Source organism: Populus euphratica, unplaced genomic scaffold, assembly GCF_000495115.2.
Source record: "Populus euphratica unplaced genomic scaffold, PopEup_1.0 scaffold68.1, whole genome shotgun sequence".
NCBI classification, from domain to species: Eukaryota; Viridiplantae; Streptophyta; class Magnoliopsida; order Malpighiales; family Salicaceae; genus Populus; species Populus euphratica.
Genome location: NW_011499901.1, coordinates 1005727 through 1020706, shown reverse-complemented (window position 1 = coordinate 1020706; position 14980 = coordinate 1005727). Strand labels below are relative to the sequence as shown.

Sequence of the window (14980 nt, the reverse complement as noted above, 5' to 3'; positions counted from 1 at the left end):
TAAGAAATCTATTAGGCAACACTTAAACGGAGCTCAGTTCTTTTTTTGGTAACCATATCGAATAAAGGCTTTGGGCTGCCGGCAGCCTACATAAAAAAGCTAGGCAGCTCTTTTATATATATATATATATATATATATTCCATTCTTTAATTTTAGCTTTTAACTTGTTTTAATCTTCAGTGGAAGATTTTAACTCTTTCAGGAATAATTACCAATATTTATATTTATAAAAAGGTAATAAAAAATAAAATAATATATAATCCATCAAAATTAATAAAAATATTTTTACATGGACTTAAAGATAATTTTTTTATTTATATCTCATCACTCTTTCCATGAATTTTTAAGAAATTTTCCATCCTATAATACGGTAGATTTTTTTTAAAATATTTTTTAATATTTTTTACCGCAGATTTTTTTTTAAATATTTTTTAATATTTTTTACTTGAACAAAATATTAAATTAATATTTTTAATATGAATAAAGTATTAAATTAATATTTTTAATATATTTTTAATTTAAATTTATTTTTCAGCTTATCTTATATTACCAACTAGTATTTGTAGGCAATATTTGTTTATAAGATACAAAATTATTTTTTTATTTTAAATATTTTAAATATATTAATATTATACCAACTAGTATTTGTAGGCAATATTTGTTTATAAGATACAAAATTATTTTTTAAAAAATATAATTATTTTTTTCTTTTAAATATTTTTAATATATTAATATTAAAAATAAATTTTAAAAAAATAAAAAAATATTATTTTAATATATTTTAAAACAAAAGTTACTTTTAAAAATTACTATTGTAAAAATAAAAAAGCCAAACAAAAAGAAATTTTTTAATGAAAAACAATAGGGTCATGTTATACAGTGCCACGTGGTAGAAATCGAAGATCAACACGCATGTTTACATATCGCTGTCCTGCAAGGTCACGAACGCCCATCAAAGACCTTCAACTTCGGCTTTTTAGAAACTGGAACATTCATCCTCTGGACACGTGTGTTCATGTCGTAGATCTGTGGGCTCCAGTGGTGGGACCCATACATAGAATCTAATAATTGAGGTGATAAAGTAAAGCCTACCACTTTCATACGGCAGTACGTGGCACATGTCTTTTGCTTACTTCATGTGCCTCATCTCGAAACTAGCAAGTTTAGAAACGCCATCTGAAACAATATTTTTTTAATTATTTTTATTAAAAAATATTTTTTAATTTGAAACAATATTTTTTAAATTATTTTTATTAAAAAATATTTTTTAATATTTTTAGATTTTGATGATATATTAATTTTAGAAATAATTTTTAATGTGATATATTAATTTTAAAAATAATTTTTTTAACTCTTATTATAATTTCAATCAAACTATTTTAGTTTAAATGAGGGTCTGGAAATGTGGTTAGAATTATATTTTTTTACAATTTTAATTAAACTATTCTAGTTTAAATGAGTTTTTGGAAATGTGGTTAGAATTATATTTTTTTAAAAATAATTTTTTATATTTTTTTAATCATTTAAATATGTTAATTTTAAAAATAATTTTTTAAAATAAAAAATATTATTTTAATATAAAAATATTTTAAAAAATAACCACGGCTAAATTTCTATACCCTAAATTTCAAAGAACTCTCCTGCTTGAGCTCCATCGCCTGGAGCTCTCTGCCCTTTTGGAGTGAGGGAGAGTCGCAGAATCCGGCTCTAAAAATATGCCCGAGGGAGTGGGCTACGAGGAATATTGTTTACCCTTTAGCTTTCTTAATTATTTTCTGGGATCTCACAGAATTCTTTTTGTTAAAATAGTGCTGTGATTTCATGCTGAATGAATTTTTCTTTTTGTAAATAAATTTGTTCCAAGGCAATCATTTAATACAAAACCAAATTGTATTTGGACACTTGTGGATCAGACCAAAAAGTTTTTTGCCCAATATAAAAGATCATTTACATGCTTGTTGGTGCACTTGCCTGTGTTAATTATCTTTATTTAATGTACTGAAATGCACTTATATAATTAATATAATTCATTCGAATACTTGGATCTTTCTGTGTACTATCTCACCTAAAAAATCCGTCGGCATAAAATGATGTTTTTTAATTTTCTAGTGTTGTTAGTTGAAAGGCGTTCATAGTGGAAAATGAACATATCATCCCAGCTGTCGTAGCCGAACGTAACCCTGGCTATACTTTTCTCTCGAACCAATCCAAAGGGATTAATGAAAAAAGGGTATTGCTCTGATACAGCAAGTGATGTTTCTCCAATTGGCAAGTACCTTCCCGTGTTATCATTTTCTCTACAAAATAGGGAAAAAAAAACAAAAAAAGGTTTTTCCTTTTCTAGTGCCTAGGTTATCAAAATTATATTATACAGTATTTATAAAGCCATCTGTTTAACATCCCGGAGTAACATTATGATGGATAAAAATAAAATAGGCATAAAATCTCTTAAAAATATATTTAAAAAATTCTATGAATAAAAATAAAAATAAAAATATTAAATAAGCATGGGCTTAGCTCGAGTTCACCTCTCAAAGAACATGAACTTGAATAAGAAGCCTAAGCCCATATACTTGGAATATGGGATTCGACAAATAATCTAAATCTATGTTCGTTGCATGAGTGCATAAACACATAATACATTAGATGTTCGTCTAATGCATATACACCCTATGCATGGGTGTCAACGCCACCATTAAAGGTGCCGGACATACATTATAATGTTATTGCGGCTTGGGTTATCCTGTCCGAGCCTAACGTGTTTAGGTTTAGATAGCGCGCTCGAATTTAAGTACGAGATTGAGAGGTTTAATGGGAGCAATTTCTCATTGTGGAAAATGAGAATTAAGGCAATCTTAAGGAAAGACTCACCTCTAATGAGTTTGGAAACTTTACCCAAGCCGAATACTCACCAGAGAATTTATCCTGGATCCCGGGTGGTTTCTTAATATTTTATACTGATTCCATACATGTTACTTTAAGTAAAATTCAATTCAAAATATCATAAAAGATGAAATTACACTTCAGGCCCTCATTTTCACAAAATAATAAGATTCATGAATTATAAATACATCATGGATATTTTATGTCAAATATTTTATGTCAAAGGTTCACAATTTGTTTATTCTTTACTGTATATATATTTTCATAACATCTCTCTTTAAAATATTTATTGTATTTTCACTCTATAAACTTATTGAATTTACCATTAGAGACTTTTCATGTTTATCAATGAAGACCTTTTACAGATACCAACTATCAATTACCTAACTTAACAGGCACTATATGTTATTACCACAACTATTGGTCACATAGTTTGTCATGTGTTACCTATTATTAGTTATCAATATTCTAAGCTTTTCATATCAAGTATTAGATACCTTAACTACAAAAATAGATCATACTTGTTAAACGAAAAGATTAACCAATTATCCAACACATTAGTTTTATTCCTAAATATTTTAGATTTTAAGACCAATCACATTTTATTTTTTAAAAAAAAATTCTAGAGAAAATATTAGGAAATTTAATTTAAACATGAAAGTGAAAGTGAAACATATAAGGAATGCCATTACTTTTCACAAAATCAGTCTCTAACAAAATTAGCTCCTATAAGTACAAATTTGAATGTTTAAATTTATATATAGCTCATAGTTGATAGCTTAGATATTCAGTTACAGAATAACATAATTTCAGGCTAAACTCAAGCTTTTAAACCTTGTATTTATACTTGCTAATGTAATTGGAAATATGTGTGGAGTTATTACTTTCATATCTTCTTGGTATTTTTTCTTTATGATATTAGAGCTCCCCTTCCTCCAACGAGTTTTTTGATCCTTTCTTCAGTTTCTGTCAATGGCTAACTCAGTCCCTCCCACTGTTGCCATTAACGTTACCTAACAAATCATTAACCGACTTACACTAATAAATTATCCCTCTTGGCATGCACAATTTGAGCCCCTTCTTCTTAGCTACACCCTATATGGTTATGTCGATGGTCTACTCACATGCTTTTCATTTATGAATCCTGATGCATCAACTACTACTGCTTATACTCATTGGTTTTGAGAGGATAAATTAATTTTGAATGCTATCCTCATTTTGGTGTACGATGTTGTGATACCTTTCATAGTCACTTCCAAAACATCTTTTCAAGCCTGGAACAAGTTGACCAAGCTCTATGCCAGTTGTTTTAGAACACAAGTTATACAACTCAAAGATGATCTCATTCTTATCTAGCATGGTACACGCGTTGTCACAAAATTCCTATATTCTGTCAAATCTATTGCAGATAAACTTATTCTTATTGATGCCCCCCTCTCTGTTGATGACATTACCCTTTATGTTCTCAATGGCTTAGGCCCTAAATAAAAAGAAATGGTGGCCCCCATTCATGCCCGAGAGTCTTCTTTATCGTTCAAAGAACTTTATGACCTTCTTATAAGCCATGAGTCTTATCTCAAACACTTGGACATCAATCCTTTATCCCTGATCATCACAGCCCACAACACTCAGTGCAAGGAATATAACTTAAAGTCTAAACCTTGTAATTTTAAACAACAGAATTATACCCCGAAATGCCAATACTGTGATCAACTCGACCATGTTGCCAAATACTATCCTCAGTTACAAACTTGAAAGGCCGCAACTGACTGCACTATTACTTATTCCAGTTCAGATCAACGGTGGCTCATAGACTTTGCAACATCTTATAACATCACTTCCCAAGTATCCAACTTGCATTTATATTCTGAATATGATGGAACATATGAAGTGCTCTTCGAGGATGGTTCAGGTTTGAAAATCATTCACTCAGGTTCTCTTAGTCTTGATTTTCCTAAACACACATTTCAAATTCAAGACACTCACTGTGTTGCAACTATAAACCAACATTTGATTCCAATTCATCATTTAACCAAACACAATAATATGTTTCTTAAATTTTATCCTATTTGTTTTCTTGTCAAGGATTAGAAGACGGAAGAGACTCTTCTTCAAGGCCCGTGTGAGAATGGTATCTATCCTCTATCTCATCTTCTCCCACTGTAATGGTCTATAAACGCACATCTATAAATGGTTTGCATCAGTGCTTTAGCCATCCTTCCTTCAAAGTTGTGACCAGATTGACCACTTCCTTCTCTCTTCCAGTTTTCAGCAATCCCTCTATATCTTATGTTTATGATTTTCATTCTATCAATAAATCTCATAAACTACCTTTTCATAAACATGAATTCACTAGCTCTGCTTCTTTTGATTTAATATACACCAATGTTAGGGGACCATCCCCACAAACCAACGTTCAAGATCACAAATATTACATGATCTTCATTAATCACTTTATAAAATATATTTGGTTTTTTCCACTTTGCAACAAATCTGTTGTTAGAACTAGCAATAATTTGACTAATCCTCTTTGTTGCTGTCATGAATGGTTGGTCACTTCAGCAGCTCGACATCAATAATGCTTTTTCTTCATGGTAGCCTTGAAGAAACAGTATTCATACATCAACCTTCAGGCTTTAAAGATATACCAAAGCCTGATTATGTTTGTAAACTGAAGAAAAGTATCTATAAATTGAAATAAGCACCCCATCAATGATACAAAGCTCTTGGGGATGCTCTCTTGCAGTTTGGATCCTTTTACTTAGCTACGAACACTTTTTCATTCATCTATGCCTTTAACAGTGTCCTATGCTATTGTCTTGTGTACGTTGATGATATTATTATCACATGAAATACCTCTACATTGGTAGTTGACATCATTAACAAACACATTCATATATTCTCAGTAAAAGACATAGGACATCTCTATTTTTTTCTTAACATTAAAGTTATTCCTACAACCAAGGGTCTCTTTCTTTCAAAGCACAAGTACATAAGATATTTACTACTTAAAATTTCAATGGATAAGGCCAAAAAAATTCACAATCTAATGTTAACTAACACCCCATTAGTTTTTATAGACGGTTGATACCCTGCCGACAATACAAAGTATAGAAGAATTATTGGGGCACTATAATATCTTGGCCTACCTAGACCCGATATTGCCTTTGCAGTGAATTGGATTTCCCAATTCATGCACAAACCGACAACTTGTCATTGGATTACAGTTAAAAGACTTGTCAGGTATCTCAAGCAAATAATGTTCTATGAGATCCTTATTCAAAAGAATAGCCCCTTTAAACTAAAGACCTTTGTTGATATAGACTAGGCTGCCAACATTGATATAAGGGTCTTAACAACTGCAATTATCATTTTTCTAGGCTTGCAATCTATTTTTGTTGTTTGCTTACAAACAGAGAGCTGTGTCTTGCTCTTATACAGAAGCTGAATTTCATGTATTAACTGTTATCACGTCGGAAACAGTATGGGTTCACTCATTAATCATAGAACTTGGCCTGCATCTACAACATCCTTTACAAGTTTTTTACAATAATATTGGTGCAACTCACTTTAGCTTAAATCCAGTTCAATAGATTCGCATGAAACATATTGAAATCAACCTCCTTTTTGTCTATGATTTTGTCAAAAAAGATCGTATTACTGTCAATTATGTTTACACTTTACATCAGCTTGCTGACTTACTCATGAAGCCTCTACCACACCAACACTTTCAAACTTTACAATCCAAGATTGGTTTTACTGATGATACCTCCATCTTGCGAGGGTATATAAGAAAAGCCATTACTCTTTCACAGAATCAGCTCCTACAAGTTCAAATTTGAATGTTTAATTTTTATACAGCTCACAGTTGATAGCTTAGATAGTCAGTTATAGAATAACATAATTTTAGGCTTAACTCAAACCTTTGATCCTTGTATTCATGCCTGCTAATGTAATTGAAAATCTATGTGGAATCATTATGTTCATATCAGCTTCTTATTTTTGTTTTTAAAATATTGATCAATAAATGAGGGAAACAAATATTTTTTATTCATCAATGTAAGTATAGATGCATGTCTTACATGCAAATAGTAAGAGATTAACATGGGGAGTCTATCAAGAAAAAATATATGATTAGATTGCAGATAGAATCTCACAAAATCAATTCATAAAAGCAAACAAATATATTTTACCTGAGACAATTATAATTTTTTTTTTGAACATTTGTTTCGCAACAGTACATAGACTTTCTATGTAAAACTAATTTGATGTTTTATAATCATAAATTTCATTTATTTTTTTTTATTTTTTTTATTCTTTCTAACTTCTATTTTACTATCTTTACTTTCACTTTAAGAGAATTAATTAAAAAAATATACATATTAATTTTATTTTCCTTAATCAACCAAAATTCACTTGGAGAATACTTCATAATCGGCACCTTATTTTCATGTCAGTTAGCTTGTTTACTTAAATATTTAATGAGGCTGTTTGGTAGTGTGGCTGCGGGTGAGATTCATCCCCAACCACACTTATTAGTGTTTAGTTAATAAAATAACAATGATTTTATACTGGTAAGACCTATTAATTTTGAAGTTGTGGTGTAGGTTATGTAGAAGCAGCATCTTGTAAGGGGAGGAATCACTGAACAGTGGAGATATGACTCCATTGTTCTAGTCGGACCGGGTTGGTCCAAAGTTAAAAATGCATTAAACCGGGTCCTACCTGACAAAATAAAAAAATTATTTTTTACTTTTAATTGTATTTTATTCAAAAAACTAGTGTTAAATATTATTTAATGACACTATATAAATTAGATGAATATTGCTTGATAAGGTAACATTTGCAGAATTTGATCGCAATCCTAATTTTTTTCTGATTATATTTTACCTGATATTACTGTACTTTTAAATTTTTTTTAAAAATTGTAGTCCTTCTCGTATGTATTTTATACATGATTAAATTCTAGATAGTTTAATGAAATAATAAAAAATATTTTACATAAATTATTATTTATTTCGAGATGTAATAGCAATTGTTAAATCTATAATATTTAAATTAAAAACCATAAATATTAATTTATATGTTTGAAAATTATTTTATAACCTCAATTTTAAAAATATTTTTAACCAAATATATTAAAACTATTTTTTTGTTCAATTTCAATTTTAATCACAATTTTAACTAAATATATATTTTTTTAAATTAAATTTAATTATAAAATAATTCTTCTCAAACTACAATCACAATAATTATTATTACAATACCAAGTACATCACTTTTAGTTTAATGGTGGTTTAGTAGTAATTGTTACAATACCAAGCATATCACTTTTAGTTTAATGGTGGTTTAGTAATACGTTCCAAAAATGAGATTGGAAAAACCTTAAATTTAATTAGAAGAAAAAGCGAACCCTCCCTCGTCAACGCCGTTCGATGAAATTCTTCTCAGAGTTGTGTGCCCCGTACGTAGAGCCCCCTCATTTATTTTATCGGAAATTCCCTTTTAAAATAATGGAAAAATCAGAGCGAGGGACAGGTGTGCGCATGTTTGCTTGCCTCCCGTGACATCACTATTCAAAGTCTTTTAAGAAAACACGGACCCTGCTTAAGCACATGGCAAAACTACAGTACATTTGTTCACACCGATTTGTTGCTTTAATTAGTAACCCTACACGTGGCAAATCATCTAAAGTGATCTCTCCATTTGGTGTGATTTCTAGGAAGGGTTTGTGGTCGTGGTTCCCTACCGAAGAGAGGTGAATGCTACGTGTGGGTTTGGTGATGTACTATTGGGGGTGCAATATTGTAATGATGTGGAAATTGAGAATATGGTTCTTAGGAATATAAGCATTAGTCGAGGGTGGTATTTTTTCTATAGAGAGGGAGACGGGGACCGTGGGCGTGTAAAGAGGAGAGAGGTCATGAAGCCGACGAACTTGGAGGAGAACACAAGGAAACTTCAAGCTAGTGAAGATGAAGAAAACGGTGATCACTCCCAGAAAATCTCAAGCTCTAGATTTTCATCACTTTTGGCCACCAAAGATCGTGATTATCTTCTCTCTCAAGATGGGACTCAGGTTCACTAAAATTCTCTGATCTCTCGATCGCCATCTCTTTCTGTACATCCATGGTTCAAATTAATCCATGAAGATTCATGTAACAAACTTGGGATGCATACCTCATAACTTCAAGTCTCATGGTTTTCCAAGAAAGTATTTCTGTCAACTTTTTTTATTTTATTTCTTTTCATGGTTCAGAAAAAAAAATTGTTTTTTTTCTTGTTTTTTTGTTATAAATAATTTTGAATATTTTTCTTTTGTTCTTGATCACTGATGATCGTAGGTCATACTTTTGAATACTATATATACTTAATTAAGTGCATGAATATAATAGCTATAGCTAGGGTTACAAATATCAATTGATAACCTTGCAAAATGGTGATGCCATCTGAGTGTTTTTCTTTACTATACTTATCTGATCTCCTTGAATCTTTTGTTCTTAATCTCACGTTTATAATTCATTTTTTTTCTTCTCATTTATATGTTGTGGCTGGTTTGGTTACTTATTTGTCGCTAATTCAAGTTGTTTTTAATAAAAATATATTAAAATAATATATTTTCAATTTTTTTTTATCTTTAACATTAGCTTAGACTATTAAAAATATCTAAAAAATATTAATTTGATATGTATTTATACAAAAATTAGTTTAAAAAATATTTTTTAAAAATAGATCAAACGAAAGAATAAAACACCATAAGTTGGTGACCGCACACATGTACGTAGTATATACGTCGCAATAGGTATGAGGAATCAAAACATTACTCTATATTTCACTGTTCATCGATAGCGAGGCTCAGGTATATAAATTATTAGCAATGGTGGACTAAAAATCTGTTCGATGCTTATTATTATATATTATTATTATTATTATTATTTTGGCTTTGTTCTTGTAAGCCTATCTATGGTAGAAGATAAAAACTAACATGTTGGTCTTCCGATATTCTTTTTTCTCATTCAAATAGGTTATTAAATACAAGTATAACTTCTTTGCATTTTCTTTAATTTCCTTTGCTTGCCACATATATTGGATTAATTTGATTAAAAAAGTTAAATTACAAGATCATACAAAAAAGGAAAAGGTAAAGCAAAATGCAAATAGGTTTGCTCGATTGCTATTTCCGACGTGACTTGCATTAATTCGATGTGTGAAGCATTAACATTTATAATTAGGAGCAATTGAATATTGAGTTTGTCCTGTAAATAAGAAAATGTAGAGCTGCCTTTTATATCATGCTTTTCATCCTACCTTTTAAACTTAATATCTTTATTTTCACTCTTTTCTTGAATATTCCAATCATACTTATCTTGGTAATTAACTTGTCAAGTTGCAGCAAGACCAATAACGGGTGGAGTATTGAAATAATTAAATTTCGGTGACCTCATTAATTAATTTATGATTTAGTTAATCTGACTATATTTGAGTAAGACCGAACTGCATTAATAACTTTAATGAATTTATTTTTTTATATCCAGAACAACATTGATTTATTTTTATTTTTTTATTTTTATTCAAACCATTGTTTTATTTTAAAAAATAACTGAATCAATAATATTGTAAAATTGACTTGGATTCACTTAGCAAATCAACACAAGTCAAATCTTAAAAGAAATCGGGTCAATTACTATAAATATAATTCCAATTACTAGATTATCGATGGCTTCTTGGCTAAGGAGGAGATGATTAGAATTACATTAAACATTCAACCTTACAATTCATTGGGTTGATTAACCATATAAGCAATATCATAAATGTAATTAAAATTATCGATTCCTTATTGTTAGCATCTTGTAGGCAACCCAACAGCCTTAACGACGTCGCAGTAGATAATATTCTTCCGGTTCTTGCTGTCGCTTCTGTGGGGTGGGGGGAGTGGGTGTCCTTTTCTGGGACAGGGCATTGTTGTTCACAAGCCAAATATGCTGTCTTAATCAACAAGGGCTACCACTCAAACACAATGGTTGACCGTTAACAACCAAGCTGATAGGACACGTGTCATAACTTAATGATTACTTGTTCCTTACATCAATTTATAGGCACAGCACGTGTCCCTTTTCTCAACTACTGTACACACCAAATTTGGCAACACATTGTTTTCATTTCTTTTTATGGCTTCTAGCTTGGCTGGGCTGAACTTCTTGGAGAATGGATTCTTTGTTGTCATTGCCTATTGGATACGTTTTCTTGTTGGTGCTCTTTGTTCCTTGCTTCATTCTTATCCAACTCTTGTTTTTGACACATTTTATTTTCTTTCCCATAATTATAGGTGAATAATCTCCAATTATTTTCATGTTTTTGATAATTCTCTTGGAATAAATAAAATGGGATTTATTTCATCGTTTTCTTCGTCGAATTGTAGATATCTTACATTAAATTGCCATGCAAGTGTTTTTTGACGGCCATTGTCCCATGCATCCGTCTACTTTTAGGTGAAAGTTTCTGATCTTGAAGGCAAAGTTCTGGGCCTCTACTTCTCTGCAAACTGGTACGTCCCATGTCGAAGCTTCACTACCCAAGTCTTAGTTGGTGCATATGAGCATTTGAAGAGCAAAGGGTCTAATTTTGAAATTGTCTTTATTTCATCCGACGAGGACTTGGATGCCTTCAACAATTATCGTGCCAACATGCCATGGCTTTCCATTCCATTTTCGGATTTGGAGACCAAAAGAGCCTTAAATAGTAAATTTGAAGTCGAAGCAATTCCTTTTCTAGTCATCTTGCAACCTGAGGATAACAAATATGAGGCAACAATACATGATGGGGTCGAGCTTCTTAGCCGTTTTGGGGTCCAAGCTTTCCCATTTACGAAAGAGAGGTTGGAGGAATTGGAAATGGAAGAGAAGGAGAAGCGTGAGAGCCAGACCCTAATTAATTTACTGACGAACCACGATAGAGACTATCTTTTGGGTCCCCCCGCAGCTCAACGGGTAAGTCCCTACCTTGTCTAGATACCTTAAAGTGAAATTGATCTTTCGATTTTAATTTGCTGGCAAAATTGGTAAGAATCCTGGACGTGTTGCTCTATAAAAATGTTTTTCAAATGTGTATAAAATATTGCCATCAATCTCATTCTAAGGTGATTTGATTGGACCACGCAATGTTAGAAATTATTGGCCAGCTGCCAAATTTTTGGCGGGTCATCAAATTCCGGCGGGTCCAAGGAGTCAGCACTTAGCTCTAACACGGTTGCTTGATACGTACAGGAACATGTCTGAAAAACCTCATCTAATTCAAAGAAAGCATAGGTGACGTACATCATGACACGTACTGTGTTATTTCCACTAGATTCCACACCTAACAAATTTATAAGTTAGAGTAGAAATTATGCTTCCATTTATTTTTAAAATATTTTTTATATTTAAATATTTTTTTATTTTTTAAATCAACTTGTTACAACAATCTAAAACATAAAAAATTAATTTTTAACAAATTTTGTTTTAAAATTTTTAAAAACACTGGAGCGAGTTAGAAACACTTTCTTAGTTTTTAATTATCAATCGATGTTATTAAATTTGTCATAACCACTAAATTAAAGATTAATCCAATAATTTATTAATTTAAAATTTGATTTGATTGTGTTTTATATTAACAAAATAAAAGTTTATTTGATCGTCTTTGCTTTACTTAACAAATCTAAACTTGAATAATTTAATTTTTATTTTTATTTTCAAAATCATAATTATTTTTTAAAAACTATTAAAATTAAATTAATTTAAATTTACTTTTATCAACTTATATTTATCTATCCAATTGTGGGCGGGTCTCCTTGCCTGCAATTTTGTGGATGCCATGTATTATTTGGAGTTTCTTCTAGCACTGACCTGTTAGAATTTGTATTGAATACGTTTGTAAAACAAACTGTTAATATGGGGATCCACTTAAACAATGTTACAGTATTATTTTAATATTGATTCAAAATCTTGCCAGACTACTTTCATGGGAGAAACACCTGTGCTTGAAAATCTCTGTGCCTAACATATTTGTCACTCGCAGGTGCCTGTTGCCTCGTTGGTAGGCAAAACAATCGGACTATATTTTTCAGCTCAATGGTGTCTTCCAGGAGTGAAGTTCACTCACAAGCTAATATCCATCTACCACAAGATTAAGCAAATGGTGGTACATAAAGGCAATGAAGATGACTTTGAGATTGTGTTTGTGTCAAGTGATCGCGATCAAGCCGCGTTCGACTCCTACTTCAATAGCATGCCATGGCTAACATTGCCTTTCGGAGATCCTGCCAGCAAAATCCTCGCTAAGCACTTTGATGTGAAAGGTATTCCTTGCTTGGTAATTTTGGGCCCAGATGGTAAAACTGTTACGAAACATGGTAGAAGCCTAATCAACTTGTACAAAGAAAATGCGTACCCATTCACTGAGGTCCAAGTGGATTTACTACAGAAACAAATAGATGAGGAGGCTAAAAGCCTGCCAAAATCGAAGTACCATGCAGGGCATCGACATGAACTCGGTTTGGTTTCAGAAGGAACTGGAGGAGGACCGTTTATATGCTGTGATTGTGATGAACAAGGTTCAGGATGGGCTTACCTGTGCCTTGAATGCGGATATGAGGTGCACACCAAGTGTGTCAGAGCTGTAGACCGTGACTCCATGGTTGACAGCTGATCAAATAAGTGTGCTGATATTTCTCAGAATTATGCTTGTGTGTTCACTTGTGCATGCTGTGGAGTTGAATTCTTAGATTTCGTATGTCAGTTTATTACAAGTATATATATATATATATATATATATAGATAGATAGATAGATAGATAGGTTCTCTCATTAGGACAGCCTTTTATATTTGTTACATGGGATTTAACGTGTGGATTTTATTTTAGCTGAAGCTATGAAATCTATTCCAATGTTGTTACCCTATCGTATTGATGTCAAGATAAATATATCCCTTTCCTGTCTGGTGAAATTGAATGCTTGAAACTTCCTTTGCTTCTATAATAAAATAATTCGTAGAGCAACTCCCGGATTAGCATGCTAGAGATGTATGATCTTTTCATTTTAATTATAACTTTCCTTTTTATTTTAATTATTAAAAAATACTTTCCTTAGATGTGTTCAGAAATATTTTTATATTGCATATCATAATAATTAAATTTCAATAGCACATCTTTAGATCGCATTAAAGAGTCATATAATATATCTTGTTACGAGTAAATATACATTAACAATTAATATACAAATTTAAAATCATAGTATTATATTTCATGCCATACATGATATAACATACGAAAGTGTTCTCTCAATACGGCTAAACTTCTCCTTATCTGCTATGGAAGGTGTGTTTCTAGACTTGATTTGAAAGTTGGTCTCAATGTTCTGATTTCCGTTTCCTTCTTATATAGAAGGAATGGCTTCTGCTCATCTCCTTGATGGTTCGGGGCGTCTTTTGTACTACCACGCCTTTCCAGGGCTATTTGATGTTTTCTTTTCACATATTGCCTACACGTTGGGACACTTCTTAATTAATTTACCTGGGGAGTGACCGAACGTTTTTAGTTATCACTGCTTGTGGAGGTCACGGATGAACAACAGGGACCGAGCCTGTGTTTTTCATTTGCACATCCTTCTTTCAAGTAACAAAATTGTCAGCTGCTGATGGTCCATTTCCCTCCTCTCCGGAGGAGAGGAATTTTGTAGATGGCGGAAGAGAAACGGTGCTTTCTATTCAAAATACCTTCTTTCTCTTTGTATGCATAAAATCTCTTCTTTAAGCAACCGGGCATGCTAATTTCTGCTCGTTTCTAAACCAATTAAATGCGGAAAAGTAGTATAGAATGTTACTTATAAATACTCTTTACGCTCATTCCTGAATCTACTACGGCCGGTTTCCAAGCACGTGCTCAAAAGATGCTCTGTCTTTTCCAAATCCTGGATTAGAGCTACCTACATGCAGCCTATTTTCTTTCTCGTTTGCTTGATGCATCAAAGCCTGTTACATGTTCTAAGTAATTGTCTCTTCGTAAGGAACTGGCTCTGAAAAACCATTCCTGAGAGCTGTTTGTTGATGGGGTGCGCTCAGATGCG

General features: G+C 31.7%; 1 protein-coding gene across 1 annotated transcript; it reads left to right on the top strand.

Moving 5' to 3' along the window:
- The first annotated feature begins 8622 nt into the window (after positions 1-8622).
- Positions 8623-13855, top strand: LOC105132917 (probable nucleoredoxin 2). The gene is made up of 3 exons (XM_011036666.1): positions 8623-8962; positions 11373-11870; positions 12937-13855. The coding sequence occupies exons 1-3, from the start codon at positions 8714-8716 to the stop codon at positions 13564-13566; spliced, it is 1377 nt and encodes a 458-aa protein (XP_011034968.1). The 5' UTR covers positions 8623-8713; the 3' UTR covers positions 13567-13855.
- The last annotated feature ends 1125 nt before the right edge of the window (positions 13856-14980 follow it).

Coding starts and splice junctions, on each gene's coding strand:
- LOC105132917 (XM_011036666.1), top strand. CDS start 8,714: ATGGTTCTTAGGAATATAAGCATTAGTCGAGGGTGGTATTTTTTCTAT. Junction 8,963..11,372: donor TCTCTCAAGATGGGACTCAG/GTTCACTAAAAT, acceptor GTCTACTTTTAG/GTGAAAGTTTCTGATCTTGA. Junction 11,871..12,936: donor GTCCCCCCGCAGCTCAACGG/GTAAGTCCCTAC, acceptor TGTCACTCGCAG/GTGCCTGTTGCCTCGTTGGT.